This window comes from Podarcis pityusensis (genome assembly GCF_964106645.2).
Source record: "Podarcis pityusensis genome assembly, chromosome: 5".
NCBI classification, from domain to species: domain Eukaryota; kingdom Metazoa; phylum Chordata; class Lepidosauria; order Squamata; family Lacertidae; genus Podarcis; species Podarcis pityusensis.
Genome location: NC_138032.1, coordinates 68972982 through 68994802, shown reverse-complemented (window position 1 = coordinate 68994802; position 21821 = coordinate 68972982). Strand labels below are relative to the sequence as shown.

At 42.8% G+C, this 21821-nt stretch overlaps 1 protein-coding gene across 1 annotated transcript in view; it reads right to left on the bottom strand.

Moving 5' to 3' along the window:
* MICU1 (mitochondrial calcium uptake 1) overlaps positions 1-21821 on the bottom strand; it is a 129325-nt gene that overhangs the window by 104378 nt on the left and 3126 nt on the right. The window contains exon 2 of the mRNA XM_081004734.1: positions 8522-8683. Within this exon, the coding sequence (XP_080860860.1) occupies positions 8522-8682 (161 nt within the window). The 5' untranslated portion in view covers position 8683. The remainder of the gene's footprint in view (positions 1-8521; positions 8684-21821) is intronic.

Genomic DNA, 21821 nt, shown 5'->3' with positions numbered 1-21821 from the left:
GAGTTCCTCACCTGGTCATAAGAGGGACAACAGATCAGCAGCTGAGCAATTATGTGCAGGCAGAAGATTTCAGGTTCAATCCACGGCATTGCCAATCAAAAGGATCCCTGGTAGCAAGGCAGGGTAAGAATTCCACTGATACCTTGTAAAATTTCTACCAGTTGGAATATATAGTATTCCATCCATGAGGAAGGGCTAAATTTCAGTAACAGAGCATCTGCTTTTGATACAGCCTTCTGGGTCAATCCCCAGCAACTCCAGGTATGACTGGGCAGAAATCCTGTCTGAAATCTGGGAGAGCTGCTGCCAGACAATACTCAATTTGGACCACTAGACAGACCCAGGGTCTCAAGTAATCATGCAACAACTTCACAGAATGCCTTGCAAAATTTATATAAATATTAGCCAAACATTTCAACATGCACACAAAACTGCCATCCTGTAAGAACTCTATAAAGGTGAAAATTTGGGGGAGCAAATTTTCACGAATCTTGGAGAACTGAAGTATGTAAACCACCCAAGTATTGCAACATATTTGCTTTGACAAAGACAGAAAGAGGAACAGCCCTGCAATGAATGGCAAGCAAAGCGTTATCTAATATCATGTTATTCAAATCAGCAGCTTCTCCCAGCAATAGTAAATGGTAGAGAATTGTAGGAACTGCTTGCTCAGCCCTCACACTCACTCAAATTGTGACATATACCAACACAGAAGGACTGGATTTAAACATCTACACTATGCAAATCATAAGACTTCAAAATATGATGGTGACGGAACCTTTCCCTGCCTCCCAAACAGGGGGAAAAAATGCAAGAAATATTGTGGGGAGGAAAACCCATCTGCCATAAATCTGGCATAAACTGATGGGCTGTTGTAGCAGAAATAGAGATGGAAAATGCCTCAGTTAAAGAGGAAGGACAGTGGTATTTTCTAGGAGGAGGAGGAATGGAGGTGGAGAAGATTCAGATTTTCCAAACAGAGAGAATATTTACTAAACCTTCTGCTCTACTATGAAAATCATTCAGACTAAGACCCAGTCAGATGTAACAGTCACCAACTCTTAAACAGAACCAGGACAGGATGTTGTGAGAGTTGCTTTCTTTCCTCCAACAGATGGATTATCTTCTTCTTTTATTCCCCTCAACATAGGAATTTTCTTCCTGTCTCCCTTTTGACACTAAATCATAGTATATATGTACTGATGTTAATTCTAGTCATAGGTAACTTGAAACCACAGTTTGAAGGAAGTATTCACATTTTGGTTAGTGCAGGTGTCCCCTTAAAACCAAAAACAAAAAAGGAGGGAAGAAACCATGCATTAGAGGAGAAGAGGGGGAGAATCTCATAATACCCTGTTCTCCTAGCTACACAGTTCAAAGAGCAGGTACATTGCACCCACACCAAACCAATGTCATTGATAACTTTTCACTACAAGTTTATCACTGGCCTCGCTGTACGTTATCCTCACACACAGCCAGGCAAGGAAAGTGTCTGCAAAAGCCATGCAGTTACTCATGATATAGTTATAGGTTATTTCCTGGATTATTCTGGACAAATACAATTAACCTCACAAGGCCAGACACACAAGCCACAGGACAACACAATTAAATGCAGGCAGAAGTAGATGGCCAATTGTTTTGGAAAAACAGATGCTACTGATGCCCGCTAGTGGACCAGATGTAAATCATGCTATGCTTGCACATGTGTCGCAAGCAGACGTTATAATTTTAAGAACTGTACAGATAAGAGCAATATAGGGAGCCTTACTTCGAAAAAGCCTATAAATTCAACTCCCCAGATGCGTAATAAAAATCTAATAAAGCCATCAAAGAAACAAATTAGCCAGTTTCCTGGAGGCTGCATGCAGATGTTCGGAGGCAACACAGCTGAGATAGATGCCAGCCATCTGCAGAATGCACAAAGATTGGATGACAATGCTAAAATGAGTTGCAAATACTCAAGATTTACTGAAATCAATGCATCGTAGGGGTGTGCAACTGTTCGGTTGCAGATCTCGCATATTTGTTATGCTTTGATCAATCTGGAGTTTTTGTTTATGAGCCTTTCAATCACTCTGCTTCCAGCTTCCCTTGGCAACTGGCAGCAGCATACTGTTTACTTTTAATAGGCAGAAGACGTATTTGCCACACAGGCTTCAAAGGGACACAGTGCCAGCCGATTCATAGTGGAATGTCTTTAGCAAGCCAAGATCATAAGCATATTTTCTGACAGGTCAGAGTGCAACAAGCTTGACTTTATCCTCACAATTCACAACAGCAAAAGCAGCAGGCTGAATTGAGGCAAGAGGAAAACTCCTCTGGTTTGGAAGATACAGGTAAGGAAGGAGGTCAAAAAGGAAAATTGGGATTAATTGATTTCATGAGCAAATCTCCAGGTTTGATCCAAAGAGATGCATTATGTAGCATTAAGCCTTCTGGAGGGATCAACATTTAGTACCACCGAGTTTCTTAGCATGATTGTGGTTCCCTAAACAGGATTTACCAACAGCCACCAGTTTAGAAGTTGTTTCCCATGTTATCCACCAGAGGGTGCCCGTGCTGCTCTAGAAAAACCAACAGACAGAATTAAAAACGATGTTTAAGTTCCTGAGTTTGGAGTTCAAAGAAAATTCATTTGCCACTAATACATGGGGCATGGACATTTTCATCTTAGAATTACTTGCAGCAGTTTCCTTGCTTCAGGTGAAGAAACTGGCGTGGCACAATTACTACACCTCAAAGCATACTTCATTCTAATAATAAAACACCAATTATGCTACTGATTTCTGAATGAGTCATTAAAGCATGCACAGCCATAAATATTCAAATGCGCCTAATAAAATCCCTCTGCCTGACAAGCAATTCCTATCTGTTGAGTCAGATGCAATTGTGCCACACGGCGAGAGGACTTTTTTTTTTCCTGTGGCAATGTATGAGTAAGTCTCTTGCCCTCAGCTATTCAACAGAAATAAGGGAAGCTAAGTTACTAGCATGACTTTAGGACTTTAGACTTTAGGATGTCCTCCAATCCTCTTTGAACCCAGAGCTCCAGGAAGAACCTATACAGCAACACTTGAACCACCTACAGTATACAGATTCTTTAGTCTTGTCAGCTTTCTATTTAATTTGGGGGAAGAGAAAGAATATTTACTCAAAGTTTATACTTGTAGCTCTGAGGAAGCTCCACATTACTAGCTCAGGGCAAGTAAATTGGACAGGATTCTGCAGGCACAGAATAATATTACTAAACTAGAGACAAACATCAACTGTATCTGGAAAATATCCATACGAGGGACCACCTCACACACATCAGCTTTTGAAGGGAAGATAAGTGCCTATTACCCAGGCTTGCAAATAGCCACTGGTCTGGGTCACTTGTGATGAGCAGGACTCTCTTCCAGGGTGCTCTCAGGTCATCTACACACCCCTATATGTCTGCCAAATGCCTCCCTATGTTTTTAGGACCATGCTGTTCACTAAGAAGAACACAACTGTCAGGCAGATGCCTACCGGGCATGCATCATATGCATTAATATTCAAAACAAGGCTTGGAGGAGTGAATGAGTGTGTTACAGAAAATCTGGCCCACAGAGAACAAGCCTTCCTTAGTCACTGCTTGAAAATCTCAAGAAGCCCTAACACTTAATGAAGCCTTCTTCCAGCCCAATAGTATTGGAGATGGGGAGAGGCTAGGGAATTGAAGAAAAACTGCAGCCGTAGACATGGAACTGAGGCAAGGATAAATGCCTTCTAGCAATGAACAAGCTAGATGCAAGATTAGTATGCCTGTCAATGTTCAAGAGCCTTAATTTCCATTTATAGAAAAAATTGCCCTCCACTGTAAAGTTTAATTGCTCTCACCTCAGCCTCATATAGCTGAGATAATAACCGGCTTTCATTCTTGTAAAAGTAGATCTCTCAATATCCATGTTCCTAGGTTACTTCTATTGCCATTATGAAACCTTAAGGGTGGGTTGGGGGAGTCCGCTCTGAAACTGCATCATGTAACCTCTACAGATGTATTTCCATTCGTGAAAGACAACTCCCATTTCAGCCAACCAGAATGTTAGAAATGTTTCCCCTAGATGGGTTAAGAACTGCAAGTGTCATTTTGTCAGCAACTTCTATTGCCCATCAACAGACTCTGTACTTGCAGCTGGTAATGACTAGGCACCTTTACCACTGATACGACAATTGTCTAGGCAGCAAGCTGTCTGGGAAGAACTTCTAAAAGCATCACATCTTAACTTTAGCCTTGCCTCTTCCAAGCTCCTGTCCCACAGTTTCCCCTTCTAGAAAATCTTGTTAAACTACAACTGGGAAAACATTATTGTTTAGCCTGGTGCAGAAAAGACTTTTGACTCAAGCACTGCATAGAAAACCATGCCCAATCTTTCTATGCCAGGGAAGAGGAATGTTTTTCAGCCGCAGGGCTACATTTCTTTCTGGGCAACCTTCCAAGGGCCACATGCCAGGAGTGGGTGAGGCTAAAAGCAACAAATGTAAGTTTTACCTTTGTATAGTAGGCTTGTTTCAATGCGCGTGCGCACACACACACACACAGACACATACACAGAGCTTTCTACCCTCCAACCAGACAAAAAAAGGCATTATCTGACTCCAAGGACACAGTCCACCCAGGAGAAAACATTCACTGTGTGAAGCAGGGCCAATGAGGGATGTGGCCTGGGAAGAGTTCTGGGAAGATAGACAGAGAGGCATTTGACCCCCAGGCCTGAATTTCCCCACTAATGCTCTGTGTGATCTGGACACAGAGTCAGGGGCTGCAGAGGCCCCAGGTGGGGAGCTGGGTCTGGGTCAGAGCAAAGAGCTGACTGTGGAAGATAGCGGGACCCTTGCACCTGAGGCAGTTGGATAGGAACCTACCAGACCACCTGGGCTCATAGGGCCAGAATCTGGATTCTCACAGACATATTCCCCTGAGTCAGATAACTCCCAAAACACACCACCACTCTGGCAGCACTGGAAGCTGTGAAAAAAAGGAGGAGTGGCCATCTTCAGGCCAGAGGGCTGGCCCTTTGAGGCTCTGAAGTTCTCTCAATGGGAAGCGGGCTGGAGACAGAGGTATAAAAGGTCTCAACCTTTGTTGCAGCCAGCTGCTCACTCGGAGCTGTCCGTGGTCCAACACCCTTCCTGCTTTCTTCTATGGGTTCCAGCACAGGACCAGAATCCAACAGTGCCTTTGGTCTTCCAGCTGGAAGATCACGGCCTGACCTAAGGCGAATTGCAAAGGTAACACTACAACCAGCATACAGTAGCAAAGAGAATGTGCTCCATGTTGGAGAAAGTCCCTGGCTCAAGTCTTACTTGTGCTATGTGCTTACGGAAGACCACTGCACTCTAAGCCTCAGCCTGCGTGCCCCACCATAAGAACATAGAGTTCATAATAGTGCCCTACCTTATAAGGTAGCAGTAAAGACTACTGAGAATGATTGGGTAGCATGTTGAGGATTTGGGGGAAAGGACTAGATGTAGTATTTCTCAAGTAGCCATGCAGTCAGCTCATGCAGATTTTAAAAGCTGAATCCATGTATTTTTACAGCAGATCCATGAAACAGTTAATTTGCAAATGGGTCTTTGGCAACAAGGTTTGAAATCAGAAAGTCAGGCACCTATACTGTGCTTTACCCTCGGGATTAGTTAGAGAGCACAAATGTTGATGTGTGAGGATGCCCATGCAGCTGAAGTTAATTTCTATTGCGAACACACTTTCTGATCCAGATTCACAAGCAATACTAATCCCTGGGAAACCAAGAGGAAGGAAGAAATACACACCACACCAAGGTAGTTAAAAGAAGTGTTTTCCCCAAGAAGCCATTAGAGTTGTTGTAGAAAAGCCCACAAAGCCAATTCATCTTCAGGCACAAAGGGATGGGCCCCCTGCAGTGGACAAGGATTACTGTAATGGGCCTTCTCATTGAACTCTTGATTAAGTGCCACAGCTCTAGAAATAGACTACTCAAGGTTAACTGGAATATTGGAAGCCACACACTCCTTATTAGTGTCACATATCATCACAGTCTGTGCAATGCAAGGGAAGTTTTGAAAAAAAAGAAGCAAAACCACTATCCTCCCACCCCTGAGGAGGTTGCAGTTTTGAAGCACAGCAAGGATTCATATACCAATGAAAGCATATTTGTTTAACTAATTGAAGGAAAACAAGCACTGCGTTATATTGCCTCTGCAGTGGGTGAACTTCCCTGATAGAATATTTATACAAAGCCTCACTTTGAATTAGTTACTGTTCCCAATTAGAAGGATCCCCTTACGGAAGTTTACATAACCTTGAGAGGCTTCTGACTTTACCTTCAGGTGTTTAAACAAGTGCTTGAGAATTCCTTTTTCTTTATTCCCATTTCTATTAGATCTGCCTCTGTCCTATCATGACCCCTAACATAGACAAGGAAGGTCCTCTTAATGCTAACACGAATCAGGACCACAAGAGATTTCGTATTGGCTGCTCAACTGTGGAATTCCCTTCCCTTAGAGTCAAAATCCAAGGTCTCTGAGGCTGAAATCCTAAGCATAGTTAGGAAATCCCACTGAACCGAGCAAGGCTTGCTTCTGCGTATACAGTGGTACCTCAGATAACAGACACTTCAGGTTACAAACTCCACTAACCCAGAAATAGTACCTCGGGTTAAGAACTTTGCTTCAGGATGAGAACAGAAATTGTGTGGCGGCGGTCGGAGGCCCATTAGCTAAAGTGGTACCTCAGGTTAAGAACAGTTTCAGGTTAAGAACGGATCTCCAGAACGAATTAAGTTCTTAACCAGAGGTACCACTGTACGTGCTTAGGATTGAACCCAGAGTCTTCCAAAAGAATGAAATGAAACTGGCTTTTTTGACCAGGATAAGAGGTGTGTTTTTTTGGGGACACGGGTGGCGCTGTGGGTTAAACCACAGAGCCTAGGACTTGCTGATCAGAAGGTTGGCGGTTCGAATCCCCATGATGGGGTGAGCTCCCGTTGCTCGGTCCCTGCTCCTGCCAACCTAGCAATTCGAAAGGATGTCAAAGTGCAAGTAGATCAATAGGTACCGCTCCAGCGGGAAGGTAAACGGCGTTTCCGTGCGCTGCTCTGGTTCGCCAGAAGCGGCTTAGTCATGCTGGCCACATGACCTGGAAGCTGTCTGCGGACAAACGCCGGCTCCCTCGGCCAATAAAGCGAGATGAACGCCGCAACCCCAGAGTTGGTCACGACTGGGCCTTATGGTCAGGGGTCCCTTTACCTTTAAGAGGTGTGTTTAAATATGATAAATTTGGACAGTTATTTTTCCAAGTGGATTACAGCAAAGAGAAAGTGAGGGGCAGTGAAAAAGCACCTTAGTCCTTTCCAAACCTCAAATAAAGGGCCACATCTTCCCCTTCCACTGCCAGAGACATCATTTTCTCCACAACTCTTCTCTAAGTTGGAAACTGGGACTAGGTCTGTAGGCAGGGAAACATATTTGACTCGAAGATGTCTCTGTGGCATTAACAATAAGCAAATTGCTTCCCAGTCAAGTTACAGAAGGAGCTATTTCCAAGAAAAACCAGCAACTGTACTTAGCCACTATGCAGGTCAGAGCCAACATGCTACTTCAAGTGGTTTCAGAATACTATACAACAGGATAAGAAAATGCCCTTAAAACCATTCAAGCATATTTGACGAGAGCTTCCTTCGGCTTGCCCAACTCATTGACGAAAATACACTGGACATAAAGAAGTGGTTGAAAGATTAGCACTTCAGATATGTAGCCCATATTATCAGTGCCATTCTGCACATGGGACAAGCCTCCTATACCTTTTCTTTGCCACACGAAAGGGGAAAAGTATGCAATAGTGTTGCAGTTGTGACTTCTCTCCTTTATGCAGCTAACTAATAAGCAGTGGTGGAGCTTCATGCTCCGGCACTGGGGGCCGGAGAGCAGGTGGGGGCGGGGCTGGTGCATCGCCTGCAGGGGCGTGGCGCGTGTCCTGGGGGCGTGGTGCCCAGAATGGGGGGGGGGGCGGCAGCCGCGGTGGCACCCCACCGGGATCGCGCTGCCGGAGGCGATGCGCTCCCCCCCCCCACTCCTCTTCCTCCACCAGTGCTAATAAGATGCCTTATTACACAGGTAGTCTGGCAACAGATGGCCAGTCTTGATGCATTTTTTAAAAAGTTATCAACTCTGAAATATATCTTCTTCAAAGCTTTTGAACTATACATGCTGCTTTTGTGTTCATTAGCATAAAATAGCTCTTTTTAAAAAAAAAAAAAAGCACACCATACAGCCAGCTTGGAAAGGGTGGTAATTGAAGGGATGTGGAGCACAACCCCGGTAGCTACTGGAGCTGCCCCTTTCTTTGTCAGCTCAAATAGAGCAAAAAGAATGGCAGCTGCACTGCGCAATCAAGGAGCAAGATGTGTTCAAAATCAGCTTAATGGCCACTACAAACAGTAATTTGTTATCAAAGCAACAGCCTGAAGTTTAGTTCTGAAAGTCAAAGAGAGCTGCAATGGCAGTTCAAAGCACTTACCTTTTCCAAAGAAGTCCAGCACTTGCCGTTACAGCTGTTGTCCCTACAAAAGCCACCATCATGAGCCTACGCCGGCCGTGGAGGGAATGCGCTGTTCCATAGTGACGTCTAGAAATGGCAGCTAAACCTGCTGCGGCAGGGAGAAGGCGGAAACGCAACATCCTGAGGAGGAAAGCAAAGAGTGTGATGAGGAGGGCACCATGGCGAGAGCTGAATATTTGCATTATAACTGTCCAACTGTCTTTCAGGGGAACCACCTGCACGTGCAGCCACTAAGTTCAGGAGTGGGGAACCTGTAATCCTGTAGATATTTCTTAGTTTCAACTTCCATCAACCCCAGCCAGCGTAGCCAAAATGTCAGGGATGATGGGTGTTGTAGTCCAACAGCATGTGGAGGGCCACCATCTATGCTAGGTCGTAAACAGGCCAAAATGTGGAAGCTGAACTGCAAGTCATAACAGCAGCGGGGCAAGGGTTGGACGGAAAACTGGGGGAGATCCGGAAGAGGAGGGAATCCTGCAGCAAAACCAGTCAGAGGCTGAGGTCTGGGACATAGATCCCATTAAAAGATGGAGGCTGGATTGAGGATGTAGGCAATGCTGCTCCAAAGGATAATGCTGACAAGCAAGGAGAGGAGGAGCAGGAAGGTAGACTGACAAGCTTCTCCACATGGGGCAAGGCCAAGAAGCCACAGAAAAACTAGAGCCTACTAACACAGAACCTGGACCTGGAAGCATGAATGGGCAGGCAGGACAGCACGGCTTCTATAGCCTCAGAGAGGGGAAGCCAGTGGTTCACAGCCTAAGAGGATCCCAGCTTGAATCCTGGCATTATGAATTCTTAGCCTACATTGCACAGGTGCTGGCTGCAGCATCTGCTATGAAGTCAGAAAGTCTGACCCTAATCTAGTGGCACACATTTCTGTCTAGCACTCATGTCAGGACCCTGCTATTACACTGGTGAATCATTCACAAGGCAGGCAGAGGTACTATTCAAACACTTCTATCTCCCAAGATGGAGAGACAAGACCCCAGTGTGCAATTATCAAGTCTTTGTTAAGCCTCCAGGCCTCAGGAGCTCACAGCCCCAACAAATGATGACTTTTTAAAATTCCACTGTGCATGTTTTGACTCTCAAAGAACACTTATTTTCATTTTGCGTATTACATCTTTTCAAAGCATTAAAGCAGATCATTTTGCCTAAGTTTCAGTTCTAGGTGAGGTGGGGGGAGGAGAACAGCAGTTCAGTTGAGGCGGCCTGTCTAAAGAGTGTAAAAACCTAAATTTGGCTACTACTGTCTATTGGGATTCATCTGTAATTAAGACTTTCCTTTTAGAAAAGCTCATCTTTTATAACCAACAAAAATTAACCCAATGACCAGATGCAGTGGAAAGCTGGCTATTGACCTAAGTGATATTTAAACATGAAATCTTTAAAGCTGAAACATTGTGTCCAAGCACAATCAACAATCTATTTAAGAGGCACCTGTGGGAACTGCAAAAATGGAAACAGTTGAAATAATAATGACTCCGGTATGTAAGTATCTTTACTATGAGGCATGGTGTTTCCATCTTGCTGAATACCCATAGGTGCCAGACTTTTAAATAGCAAAGCCACCATCCTAATGGACATGGTTTACTGAAATTCTTTATGTGGGAAATACACAAGTGAATTTGCTGCCTTTTCTGAAATACGCCTCTTTTTACTGAACAGAAACTTTGCCAATATTTCCAAGATAAAAATGAAGCCACTGTCACACCCTCAGGCCCAAGGTACACAAAAAGTTTACTAGTATCTTAACCATGGTTAGGACTGTAACTGTGAGTGCGCAACAAAGCACTGCCTTCTTGTCCAAATTCCCTCCTCTCTCCTAGAAAGCCAGCATGGTGTAGTGGTTAAGAGCGGTAGTCTCGTAATCTGGTGAATCAGGTTCGCTTCCCCGCTCCTCCACATGCAGCTGCTGGGTGACCTTGGGCTAGTCACACTTCTTTGAAGTCTCTCAGCCTCACTCACCTCACAGAGTGTTTGTTGTGGGGGAGGAAGGGAAAGGTGATTGTTAGTCGCTTTGAGACTCCTTTGATAAAATGGGATATCAAATCCAAACTCTTCTTTTTCTTCTTTTCATCATCACTAACCATAATGAATATTGGCATCACCAGCATCAAAGTCAACACTGCCTTCATCCCAATTCACAGGCCAGTTTACAATATAAAAACACACCAAAAAAATCATAATGACGAACATTAACAATGCCCCTACAGACAGTTGAAAAGGCCATAGACTTACCCTAATTAGCCAAAGGCCTGGTTGAATAAGAAGGTTTTTGCCTGGCGATTAAAGATATATAATGAAAGCGTCTAGTGAACCTTCCTGGGAAGAACATTCCACAAATGCGGAGCCACTGCAGAAAAGGCCTGTTCTCCTGTTGCCACCCTCTGGACCTCTCACAGAGAAAGCACACAATTAAGGGCCTTGGATCGGTGTATTTTGTGTCTGTGACTGCAGAACTAAAAGACTAACATCCAGTAGTTAAACAGATTACTTCAATTGCATCTGTCCTGAAAGCACTGGTGCAAACTAGACGGACCACTTTAACTATGTCTCCACTACACAACCACTTACGGAGAAAGTCAAGGAAGAGTTATGATCAAGGAAACTGCCCGACTAAAATGGAGACATACAGTGGACTCCCATTATAAAAAGCCTTGAGAATGAGAGAAATTGTGAGAGTTAAGCGAAGGTACTTCAAGCAAAGGGAAAAGCCACACAACTCCACAAGCTAAATGGACACCTGGCAGAAGAAAACAAGTTGCAAGATGAGAGAAAAGAGGCGGCGAAAGTGAAAAAACACAGCTGCTCACAGCTCTCAAATTGTTCATGTTTCCATCTGGAACATGAAACGTCCCCTTTATTCACCAAATGTCTCCTTCATTCTGTCCCCTCAAACCTCAATGTTTGCACCCAACATTTGTGTTTGAAGGGACTGCAAAGCACTGGAGGGGACCTACATTGTTGAACTCCCATCAGCCCCAGCCAGCATGGCCAATGGCCAGGGATGAGCAAGATTTGGAGGGTCACAGGTTCCCCATTCCTGCAGCAGAGCCTTGAAGATCAAGCTCTTGTGCTGAATGAAACCTATGTCAGATGAATTTTAATTATGATATGAAGGAAACAGAATTTAAAAGGCTCCACCGTTTTGCGAGGGAGATTTTTTTTTTTTTAAGGCAAGCGTCTTAATCAGACAGTGAACTGAGTCAGTAGCATGCTATTTTTAAAATCAGTTTTATGCACAAAATTTTATTCACATGCAGCATTTTTCAGTAGGCTTCTGTCTCTCTCCAATTTGTTCATTCTTCATCATAGGCCTGACAATATATTATGCACTCTTGGCCTCTTTAGCACAGCTACTTGGCAGGCAGATCTGCACTTTATAAGATTACTTTTTAAGACTTACAATAATACCAAAGCCCCTATTGCCTTTGAAGTCAACACTGGCAAGCTAAGTTAACACAAGACCATTGCCCACGCATGCTTTTTATCTGACAGCTGCAGACTTGATTTCCCTTCTTTAAAAATATGCTTGTAATATGCTTGTATACGCTTGTGCTCATGCATGTACGCAAGGGAGTAATAAGGTAAGCATTGCTGACAATTGTCCAAAATGTTCATAAATGTACATAATGTCTGGGGAGTGTTAGCAGTCTTCCCCAACCTGGTGCTCTCCAGATTTCTTTTCAAACTACTCCCTTCATCCCTCACCACTGGCTACCACTCGGTCACAGTGCTAGAAACTCAAATATATAAGCTAGGCGCCATAGGGCTCCTTAAACCGGGGTTACAGTCGCCAAAATAGAATGTCTAGTTGCCATTTTCGGGCCAGAGAACTCGAAAGTCGTATTTTTCAGTGCGACTTTTGGGTGCCTGAAATTCATTCTGATTGTGCAGATAAAATATAACAGGAAGAATTCTACAGGCTGTGTTGCTACTGTGTGAAAACAGTCAAGATCCAAGGATTCCTAGACACGCACCTCCAGATGGTGAAGATATCACACGCCATTCTGGGACCTGAGCATCTTCACTTGGTCGCAAGTGGCCAGTAGCCAAGTGCAAAATGTGCTTGGTGCCTGGCAAATTTTGAATGCTAATGGGTCACAAGATGTAGCCACCTCGCTAAAGCTATGGGGGATCTGGGTCTAGTCAGTGTCTGGATGGGAAATGACAGAGGAATTATATGTATGCCACCTTGAATTCCATGTTGGAAGAAAAGAGGGATGCAAATGTCCTAAATATAGCAATAAAAAATCTTGCCAATCTGCTTAGCCAGGGTGAAAAAGCACAAGCAGAAGCAGGCTGCAGGATTGCTTGATCCTTCTCCTCCTTTGGCAGAACTCATTTACTCTTGCAGAGTCTGACCATGCTTAGAGCTGGGTTCTCTCTTAAGCTAGCATCTGAAACCAACCGAGGTGTCAGATCATCGGATAAGCAGAACTCTGGTTAATTAACTACAGTTCACACCGATGTCATGTAACAGCTAGTCAGTAACGGCCTGAAGGGGGAATTTGCACTCCAGATGATGTAAGGAAGGAGCATGTTATCTTGCAGCCTGGACCCAATTACCGGTACTTAACCATGATTAAGCAATTGGGCAGCATTACATCTGAACTGGCCCAGGCAGTTTATTGCCGGAGATACACATACACACAACATACACACATACCCTAGGAAGTCATAACGAACACCCACCACAAGTAAAATTATCATAAGTAGACCATGAAAAAACTGAACAAGCTTAGCGCAAGTGATCTTCCCCATGCAGGAAGGCAGGAAAGAAAGATCACAGCAGCAGAAAGGGCTAACTGCGGGGAAAGCCAAGAATTTGTGAATGGAACAGCCCCCAGAGATGCTACATTAGGCCCATTACTAAACTAGGTCCTTTGAATCGAAAAATGCAAGAGCCCCTGAGCAGCAGCTGGTGCGTTATTTTCTAAAGAGGCAAAGCAACTGAAGGGAGCTCGTCCCTGCCCATAGCGAAGCTGTTGCATTCTTTTCTAGCAAGGCTCATGCCCCTGCACTGCAGGTTTTGCAGGCAGCCTTGTTTGGTCAGCATCGGAGATCAGAATCGAAAAACGCATTACAGCGGAGCAAATCAAAGCAGCTTCTCTGAAGGGAGGGAAGGGCAGGTACAAAATAAAGGGGGGCAGCATTCTCGTCTTCAGCAGCCTCCTCAAACCTGGTGTGTAGAGGGTGCCACCGGGAGCAGCTTCCAATGGGAAGGAGGTGGGGACAGATACAGAAAGGATGTAACTTTTGCATGGGGCTTAATTCTTGAAGAAGTGGAGATGCAGGGCTCAGGTCATACCTGCTGACCAACTGGGAGGGGGTATCTTTCTCTGGGACCATTGTAGCAAGGTATACCCACAGAAACCCTATAAATTAGATAACGCAGAAATGGAATGTCAACCAGTGAGTTAATGTATGAATGGGGACCTGAACTCATGTCTCTCCAGCCCAAGCACAACACTCCATTTATTTACTGTTATTTGAATTTTTATATCCCTTCTTTCTAATGTGTTTGTATTAGTGTAACTTATAAGCATCAAAATGCTAAAATCCAAAGCACACACAAACACAATATAACAACCAAACCACATTAAAATCAAGCTTAGCAAATTAAAGGCCCTGAACAAGGTTCACCACATAAAACATTATCTGACCAGCATGACAAAAGCTGGTTGACCAAGAACATTTCCAGCAAACAGTGGAAAGTGGTGAGGAAAAAGGTAAGTATCCTCTAAACTTTACACTTGTAAGTACTAGGAACACAGCAGTGATGGTGGACAGTGGCAGAGAGAAACCAACAAGGCTGGTTAAGAATCAATATAAAGAGCTAATTTTAAAAAGTCAAGGAATACTTGTGCTCTCCAAGCAGTATTTAGCCTCAGTGTATAAACTGGCTGAGATCAACGAGATCAATAGTCAACTTCTAGGCAGCTCAAAACAGGTCAAAAGAGGCATGCCCTTCGTTCTTTCTTCCACCTGTGCTTCATCCCTGCTGAGATTTGGGGATTTGCAGAGCAGGGACAAGAAGTTAGTTTTAGTCAGAATAACTGGGCTAAAAAATCCAGGTTTTGAAGAACAGAAAAAAAAATTAAAATCAAACTTGTCCTCTTCCAGGATTTCAAGAAACGGTAGCATTTGAATGGCTTCTGCTTGTAAAAGAAAGAGCAGGTGGTTTAGAGAAGGCTCTAAGAATGCACGCCTACATGCAGTGGGGGACAGAATCACATTCCACACACCTGCTTCCTTGCCCCATCTCTGGACCCACTAGATGTCCAGTGCACTTGATAAAATATTTGCATAGGACCTATGCAACAGAATTGTTCCTTGGGAATTATTTTCATTAATGACCACATAATCCAGTATCTTAACAATTTCATTCACCACTGTTGTCCTAGTGAGTGCCACAAGTCCAGATCCACCTCCATAGCCTGGAGCTGCAAGTGGGAGGATGACCACAGCACCACTCCCAAATGTTTTTGAATTAAGTGTGTGATTTGGCTATGTGGTCCATCACTCTGTTCTGGCTCCAGGGGGTGGGATGTAACAGAGATGCCTTGGCACCATACTCCCTAGGTGCCCCAAGTAGCCAACAAACACAAAGCCAAGACAAACCCAGCTTTCCCTTCCTGCTTCTGAGCTTAGAGTTGAAGGTGGCAGCAGGGAAATGTCATTGACATCACATTGTGTTTCACAGGTGCACCGTCAAGGAGAACATGTCCACTGCTTAGTGGTCCACAAAGTTTGGCTTGCTCTTCACTTTTAATTTCACTCAATCATCCTTAATAATGCTATAGTATAGTATAGTATAGTATAGTATAGTATAGTATAGTATAGTATAGTATAGTATAGTATGGTGCGGTACAGTATAGTATAGTATAGTATAGTATAGTATAGTATAGTATAGTATACTATACACATGAATATTCAAGTTGCAATATATAGGTGGCTATTGTGAAGTTTGGGGAAAGACAAATAGAGAGGAATGAATTTGCTCAGTGTCCCACAAAAAGCTCAATAATTTTTGTCCTGGTATTGCACTGCACCAACAGTCCATCTAGCCCAGTATTATCAGACACAGGTTTTCCCCATCCCTACTTCCAGGGATCTCAACACTACAGCTCTCTTTTAATCTATTCAAAATTCAGAATAGCATTGCCCGCTAGGTTTAATAAAGCAATAAATAATATAATATAAATAATATAATATAAATAATAAATAAATAATAATAAATAATAAAGCATAAATATTCTCCTCATTTTAAAGCTCATAGCCAGTGACAGATCAGAGAAGATGATCACTGTACGATAGGTGCCCCCAAGGGAGCTAATCAGCAATACTAGACACTGTGTGCAATATACACTTTCGGAAAACCACATTCTCATCTCAGTTAGAATTCACAAGCCAATTAGTGTCAGCAGGGAGAAAAAGCAAAATGTATGCAAGGCTGTTAAAAAGAATGTTAACGCCATTAAAAAACAACAACCCAAATACTGCATTTAACAAAATGTTCTGTGTTTCTCGCCAATTTTAATTGCTTTGCAGCCATATGCAAGTTTCCTTCTGAAATGCAAGCTTACAAAGTTTCTAGCCCTCACAGCTGGGGAAAACTGGGCAACCACAACGGCGGTCTGAAAAAGTAATCAGAGGATAAGAAGAAGATTTATACTGTACAGTATAAGTTCCAGTCAGGTCTCTTCATTAGACCTCACATGCACTTTTGAGGCCTTAGGCCAGAGCTTTCTAAACTTTTCATGTTGTTGACACTTTTTAGACATGAATCATTTTGCAACACAGTAATTCAGTTTAACTAGCAAACGGGAGGTTAAACTAACCCCTTTCCAGCCCTGGGAGGAGTGTGGTGATCATCCGTGTGACACATTTACACTCTGCAGCTAGCACACTAACAGGTCGTGACAGACAGTTTGGAAAGCTCTGCCTTGTGCACTTCCAGACTGTTATTTTGTGGACAGAATTTAGCTGCATACCAGCAAATTCAAGCTGTGCATTTAAAGTGCATTTGATGATCTTGCCCAAGAAACTTGCTTCCAAAAACAGCCTCTGGACTTTTTGAGATAAGGAAAGTGATGGGGAAATGTGCTGGAAACTGTGGGGTAACAATGCAATGTCTTTAAACTTCTCCGCAAATCAGGATGAACGCTCAATAAACAGGTAATATGGAAGTGACCTTCATACGGCAGGATATGCACAATTTATTTTATTGTGAGTGCTGAAAATAGTGTGTTTGTATCTTCCCAGGTTTCTGGTTCTAACCTTGTGTAGAGGTTCTAACCTCTACCTATTTCTGCCAGGCAAAATAGCCTGTCCCCAAACAATACAAGGGTGAAGTAGCTGAAAATGAGCACAACTTTGTGGATTATCCTGCCCTGCTCTTATGCCAGTTGCACTACCATTCTGCCTGCTAGAAAGACACAACTCCACCAACTCCAAAGCAAATGGGGTAGGATCAGGGTGGGAAAATCCATGGTCGTTTTAGCTTTCATAGCTGATCGAGATGGCACAAAGCTGGAGTAGCTGCAAATGAGACAACATGACTCTCAAACAAAGGAAACAGAATTTGTGACCCAACTGAAGACAGGTGATCATGCACAGGTGCATAGCCTTTTGATTTATGGTGGAGTATTTTCAAAGAAAAGGCAGGGGAGCGGGGGAAAGCAGGATAACAGGCAAGGAAAGCAAATAACACAGCATCTGCTGTATCCTGTTCAACCACCACAACGGTCAAGCCTTTCAAGATTTACATGTGGCTTTTCCGTGAAGCAATCCAGGTTTTAATATCTTTTTCAGTATTGGTCAGTTTCAAGTGGAGCAAGTCAAACCTGCACCCAAACTCCACAATTAACTGCACATTCACATTCAAATGAAATGGGGCAGCAGCATAGAGGCACTGATATAATGTATTTGTAGAAGGCAGCAGCAACAGAAACCAACTGCAGGAGAGCTAATTCAGCTATGATGTGGACATCCAACACTTGCAATTCACAGATCTCAACCTTCAGCACAGCAATTCATGTGTCTGAGTGGGCAGCAGTGGGCAAGACAGATTGTCGCTGCTGGTTAAGTTGCCCAGAGCTGTCTTTCCCAGGATTGCTTCACTGCCGCCTTCACTCACCTTGACATTTTTTTCCAGCATCACTAGGTAAAAGATTGCCCACAGTGCTTGCATTATTAATCTGAATTACATTTCTGAAGATGATGAAATTTTGTACCAGCATAATTTCTTTGATGGTGCTCAAGCTAATATTTCATCATACTAATTCCAACCAAGGGGGAAAGCCTGAAAGCCATCACTCCATCTAAGTCACTGCCTGATCCTCATCAGAAACCCACGCCGCTACCACCCCACAACTAATTTTCCCCCCAGCTATTATATGCATGGCCTTGCCTCCTGTCATCAGCCTCTGCCCCAGGCATGAGATCTAAAATGACAGATGCCAAGATTTTATTCATCCTTTCACCTAGGACAACTTATTATCTCCTTGGGTCCAGCAGATTCTGCTATGGCCTTGAGGGGACACCTTTCCTAGAGAACACCTGCTCTGAAAACCAGCAGCTCCAAATGCATAATGCAATTAAACCTAAAATTATATAAGAAGACAAACAGGCTCAAGATCCCTAGTGCTATTTCCATCTCTCTCAGCAAAACACTGCATCAGTCAGCCAACAAAACTCGGATTGATTGACATAAGTGAGAACACAAGTATACTACCCACTTTTTTTTTGGCTAAAACGTATTAAGGATCAGGTTATCTAAACTCAAGTCACATGGATGTAGCACCAATTAGAAAGGCACTATGTAATTAACATTGCTGATAACCATTCAAATCAAAGTAGCATGCAGCTACTTACAATGCCCACCTGAAATTTATTAGATGTAATTAGGGATGCTAGAGAATTCTGACAAAAACACAAACACAAGTGAAAATTGCTGGCATTTGCTAATTCATCCTATGCCTGAAATGGAAATTGATCAAGCAAATACCAAATGGAAATTGCTGCTGTTGTTCTCAGTCCACAAACAATATGTAATTCATGACTCCCCTGTCTCCATTTGAATCATGTTTCCTTGCATTGAAAAGAATGCTATGGAAACAACTGCATCATTAATTTCATTAAATTTGTAACTTACATAAATGACATAAATAATAACAAAGTACATTAAATAGAGGACAGTGAGACAAAAAATGTAGCATTTGGGGGGAAACGAACTGCAGCAGAACAGAAACAGCACTGATTGTGACAAAGACCAGTCCACTCTTCAAATGCTCCCCAATATGGGGGATAATAAATGTTGGCTGATCTGGCCAGGTTGCTAGGGATTACAACTAGACAATGCATGTGAACTGAACACTTGAAAGCACTACACAAATGCTAAGTAGCATTGCATTTTTATGATGATTAAGATTAATCACGGGGCTAAATCCAACTCTCAATAAAAATAAAAATGCATTTCCATGTACCTGCCTTACAGCTCAACCTTCTTTTTCCATGTGAAAGAACAGAGAAGCAGAAGAAGAGTAAATGTGTTCCATGTTTAAAAACAAGATTGAGTTCCACAACTGCTTCAGTATTTACCAGTATTACTGTTAATCAGGATAAGACAATGGGCCAAGTCTTCACAGCAAGCCCCAACTCTGTTCACTGCCTCAAAACCCTGTTGAACCCAAGTGCCATTTCCATGCAGCACTTTAAGCTGAGGTTGTTCATCCTTGCTGGAGGGGCAATTGAAGCATACAACAGTTTTCCAGCATAGCTAAAATCACTTCCAAATTAAAGAGCCTAATCTCATACACATTTCTACTCAGAAGCAGAGTCCTACTGAATTTTATGGGACTTACTCCCAAGTTTAGGGGCTACAGGATTGCAGCCTAAACCTCAATTTCTTTCATTTTGCAGGGCCAGGCATAAGACAGGATTAGTTTTGTATTATACCTTGTGATCCTTTGCTTCTGTGGGAAAAGCTAAGTCAACAAGAGATGTCTGCCTTACCACTGACTTTTTTTTTTGTATTTAAGGAGTGTAATTCATTATGTTTACTAAATAGCAACCCTGCAAATTCTACTATTTAAGGAGCTAATTTACTATTAAACTGAGTCATGTGGCACCAAGACAATTAGCATGACTATAGAGTGGCAATGCTATATTAAAGACAAAACAGTAAAGAATATCTGAATAAACCTTTGCATATGCTTTCTTCCATAAGTAACAGGTGTTTTATTATTTCTAATTAAACCTTTTACGCTTATACAATTTTTAAAATTATGAATTTTTACACATGACTCATTCTTCTCATCCAAACAGCTAAGCACTTATTTATAATTTCTTGAAGACAAACCCAGCCAACATGATGAAAATCAAATTATCGATCAAGAAAAAAAGTAATTAATGTACAAAATCTATATCCCATTTTCTGACTAAGCCTCGCAAATAATGGATTCAAGCTCACTCAGTAAATCTTCTTATCCACAAAGCAATTTTCAACCCAGAGGAAGCAAGGTTTCCTCTGCAATCCTAAGCACAGACCAAAAAGCAGGCAATGTCCAATGATCTCTACCTCTGTAAAATGGTGCAGAATTGAATTGGAAGCTGGAATCGTGCAAAAAACCCCAAAAACCTTCATTAGCAATGTAACCACTTCAGACACTCTTGTGAACAATGGGCATGCTGTTAAGAGTTAAATACAGATCAAAGAAGCAGAATTTATGTCTTTAAATTGCTGTCTTGAGTAGGCTTGAAAAGCTGCTGTAGCGAGCAAGTGCTATGAGTGTATGTCTGAGTTGGAAAGAAAGAGAAGAGGAAAAATGAAAGACGTTTAATATACAATTGATTTCATGAAGAGTGAATGTATTGATGGTGCTGTGAATAGATGTGTGTCGATCTGAACTTTTTCTGTGATTTATTACTGTAGATCACGGCATGAGTAAAAAGGTTGGCATAACTTAATATGACAAGAGAACCTTCGTTGTTAACTTTATTGACCCTGGTACTACCAGTCTGACCTCAAGACGTGTCCTGGAAGGCATTCAGAAGACAATCATCATAAGTAAAGATCATCATATGTAAACCTAGCTACCATTAAAATCTACTTAACATCTGAATGGATGTCATTATTCTTATTTATTAAATTTATATACCACCCTTTATCTGCAGATCACAAGATAATGTCAGGACCCAATGGCATTCTGGGTAAATTAGGAGAGCAACTACCACTGCTGTATTTCTCTTATTAATGACAGCAATATTTTCTTTAATCAAAGCAAAACAGCTCCAGCAGGCCTCCTGTGTCCCAGTATGCCAGATAATGGGCAATCCACAAAAGCATGCCATCATGAGGCTTACATTTGCTTGACACATGAAGGAGACTGAGGTGATAGTCTCCTGGACCATACTACTTCAGACTGCAGGTGGGGGTGAATGATTTCTGAAAGTCCTTCACATGCAACCATTTCCCTGCAAGGAGCAGCTCAGAACCTGCCTGGCCCACTTCCTTCTCTGCTAGTTCGCCATTTCTAGCAATGTGATGTTTGTCTTTTAAACGTAGGGAGATATTTTTAGAAAATTATTGTGGCGCTTGTACTCTGAAGCAGGACACTCCAGAACTCCATTATAGTCTCAGGACTCAGTCGCCTCATTTCACATGTATAGTCCACGCCTTAATGCTTCCTGCAAAGACAGAGCTGCATTGTGTCACGTTTTAATGATGGAGAGGTACGCCAAGCACAAATCTGTTACAGTGGTACCTCGGGTTAAGAACTTAATTCGTTCCGGAGGTCCGTCCTTAACCTGAAACTGTTCTTAACCTGAGGTACCACTTTAGCCAATGGGGCCTCCTGCTGCTGCCGCGCCGCAATTTCTAGTCTCATCCTGAAGCAAAGTTCTTAACCCGAGGTACTATTTCTGGGTTAGCGGAGTCTGTAACCTGAAGCGTCTGTAACCTGAGGTACCACTGTTTTTTCATTTTGAAATATCTAAGGATCCTCCCCTGTAAAAATTTAGCCAATCCATCCCAAAATAACCCTTACCAGTTCATTGCTATTGATGCCCCCCATAAAATTCTCTCTCTCTCTCTCTCTCTCCAAATCACAAAAGGAAGAAGCAGGAGCTGCAGAAAAGCCACAAGGGACTTTCTTACTAAACCTGGCAAATAATACATTCCATTTCTTTAATCTTTGGTCAGGAAGAGGGAGGACCTTCATTCTCTCTACACAAGATTGATAGCGAT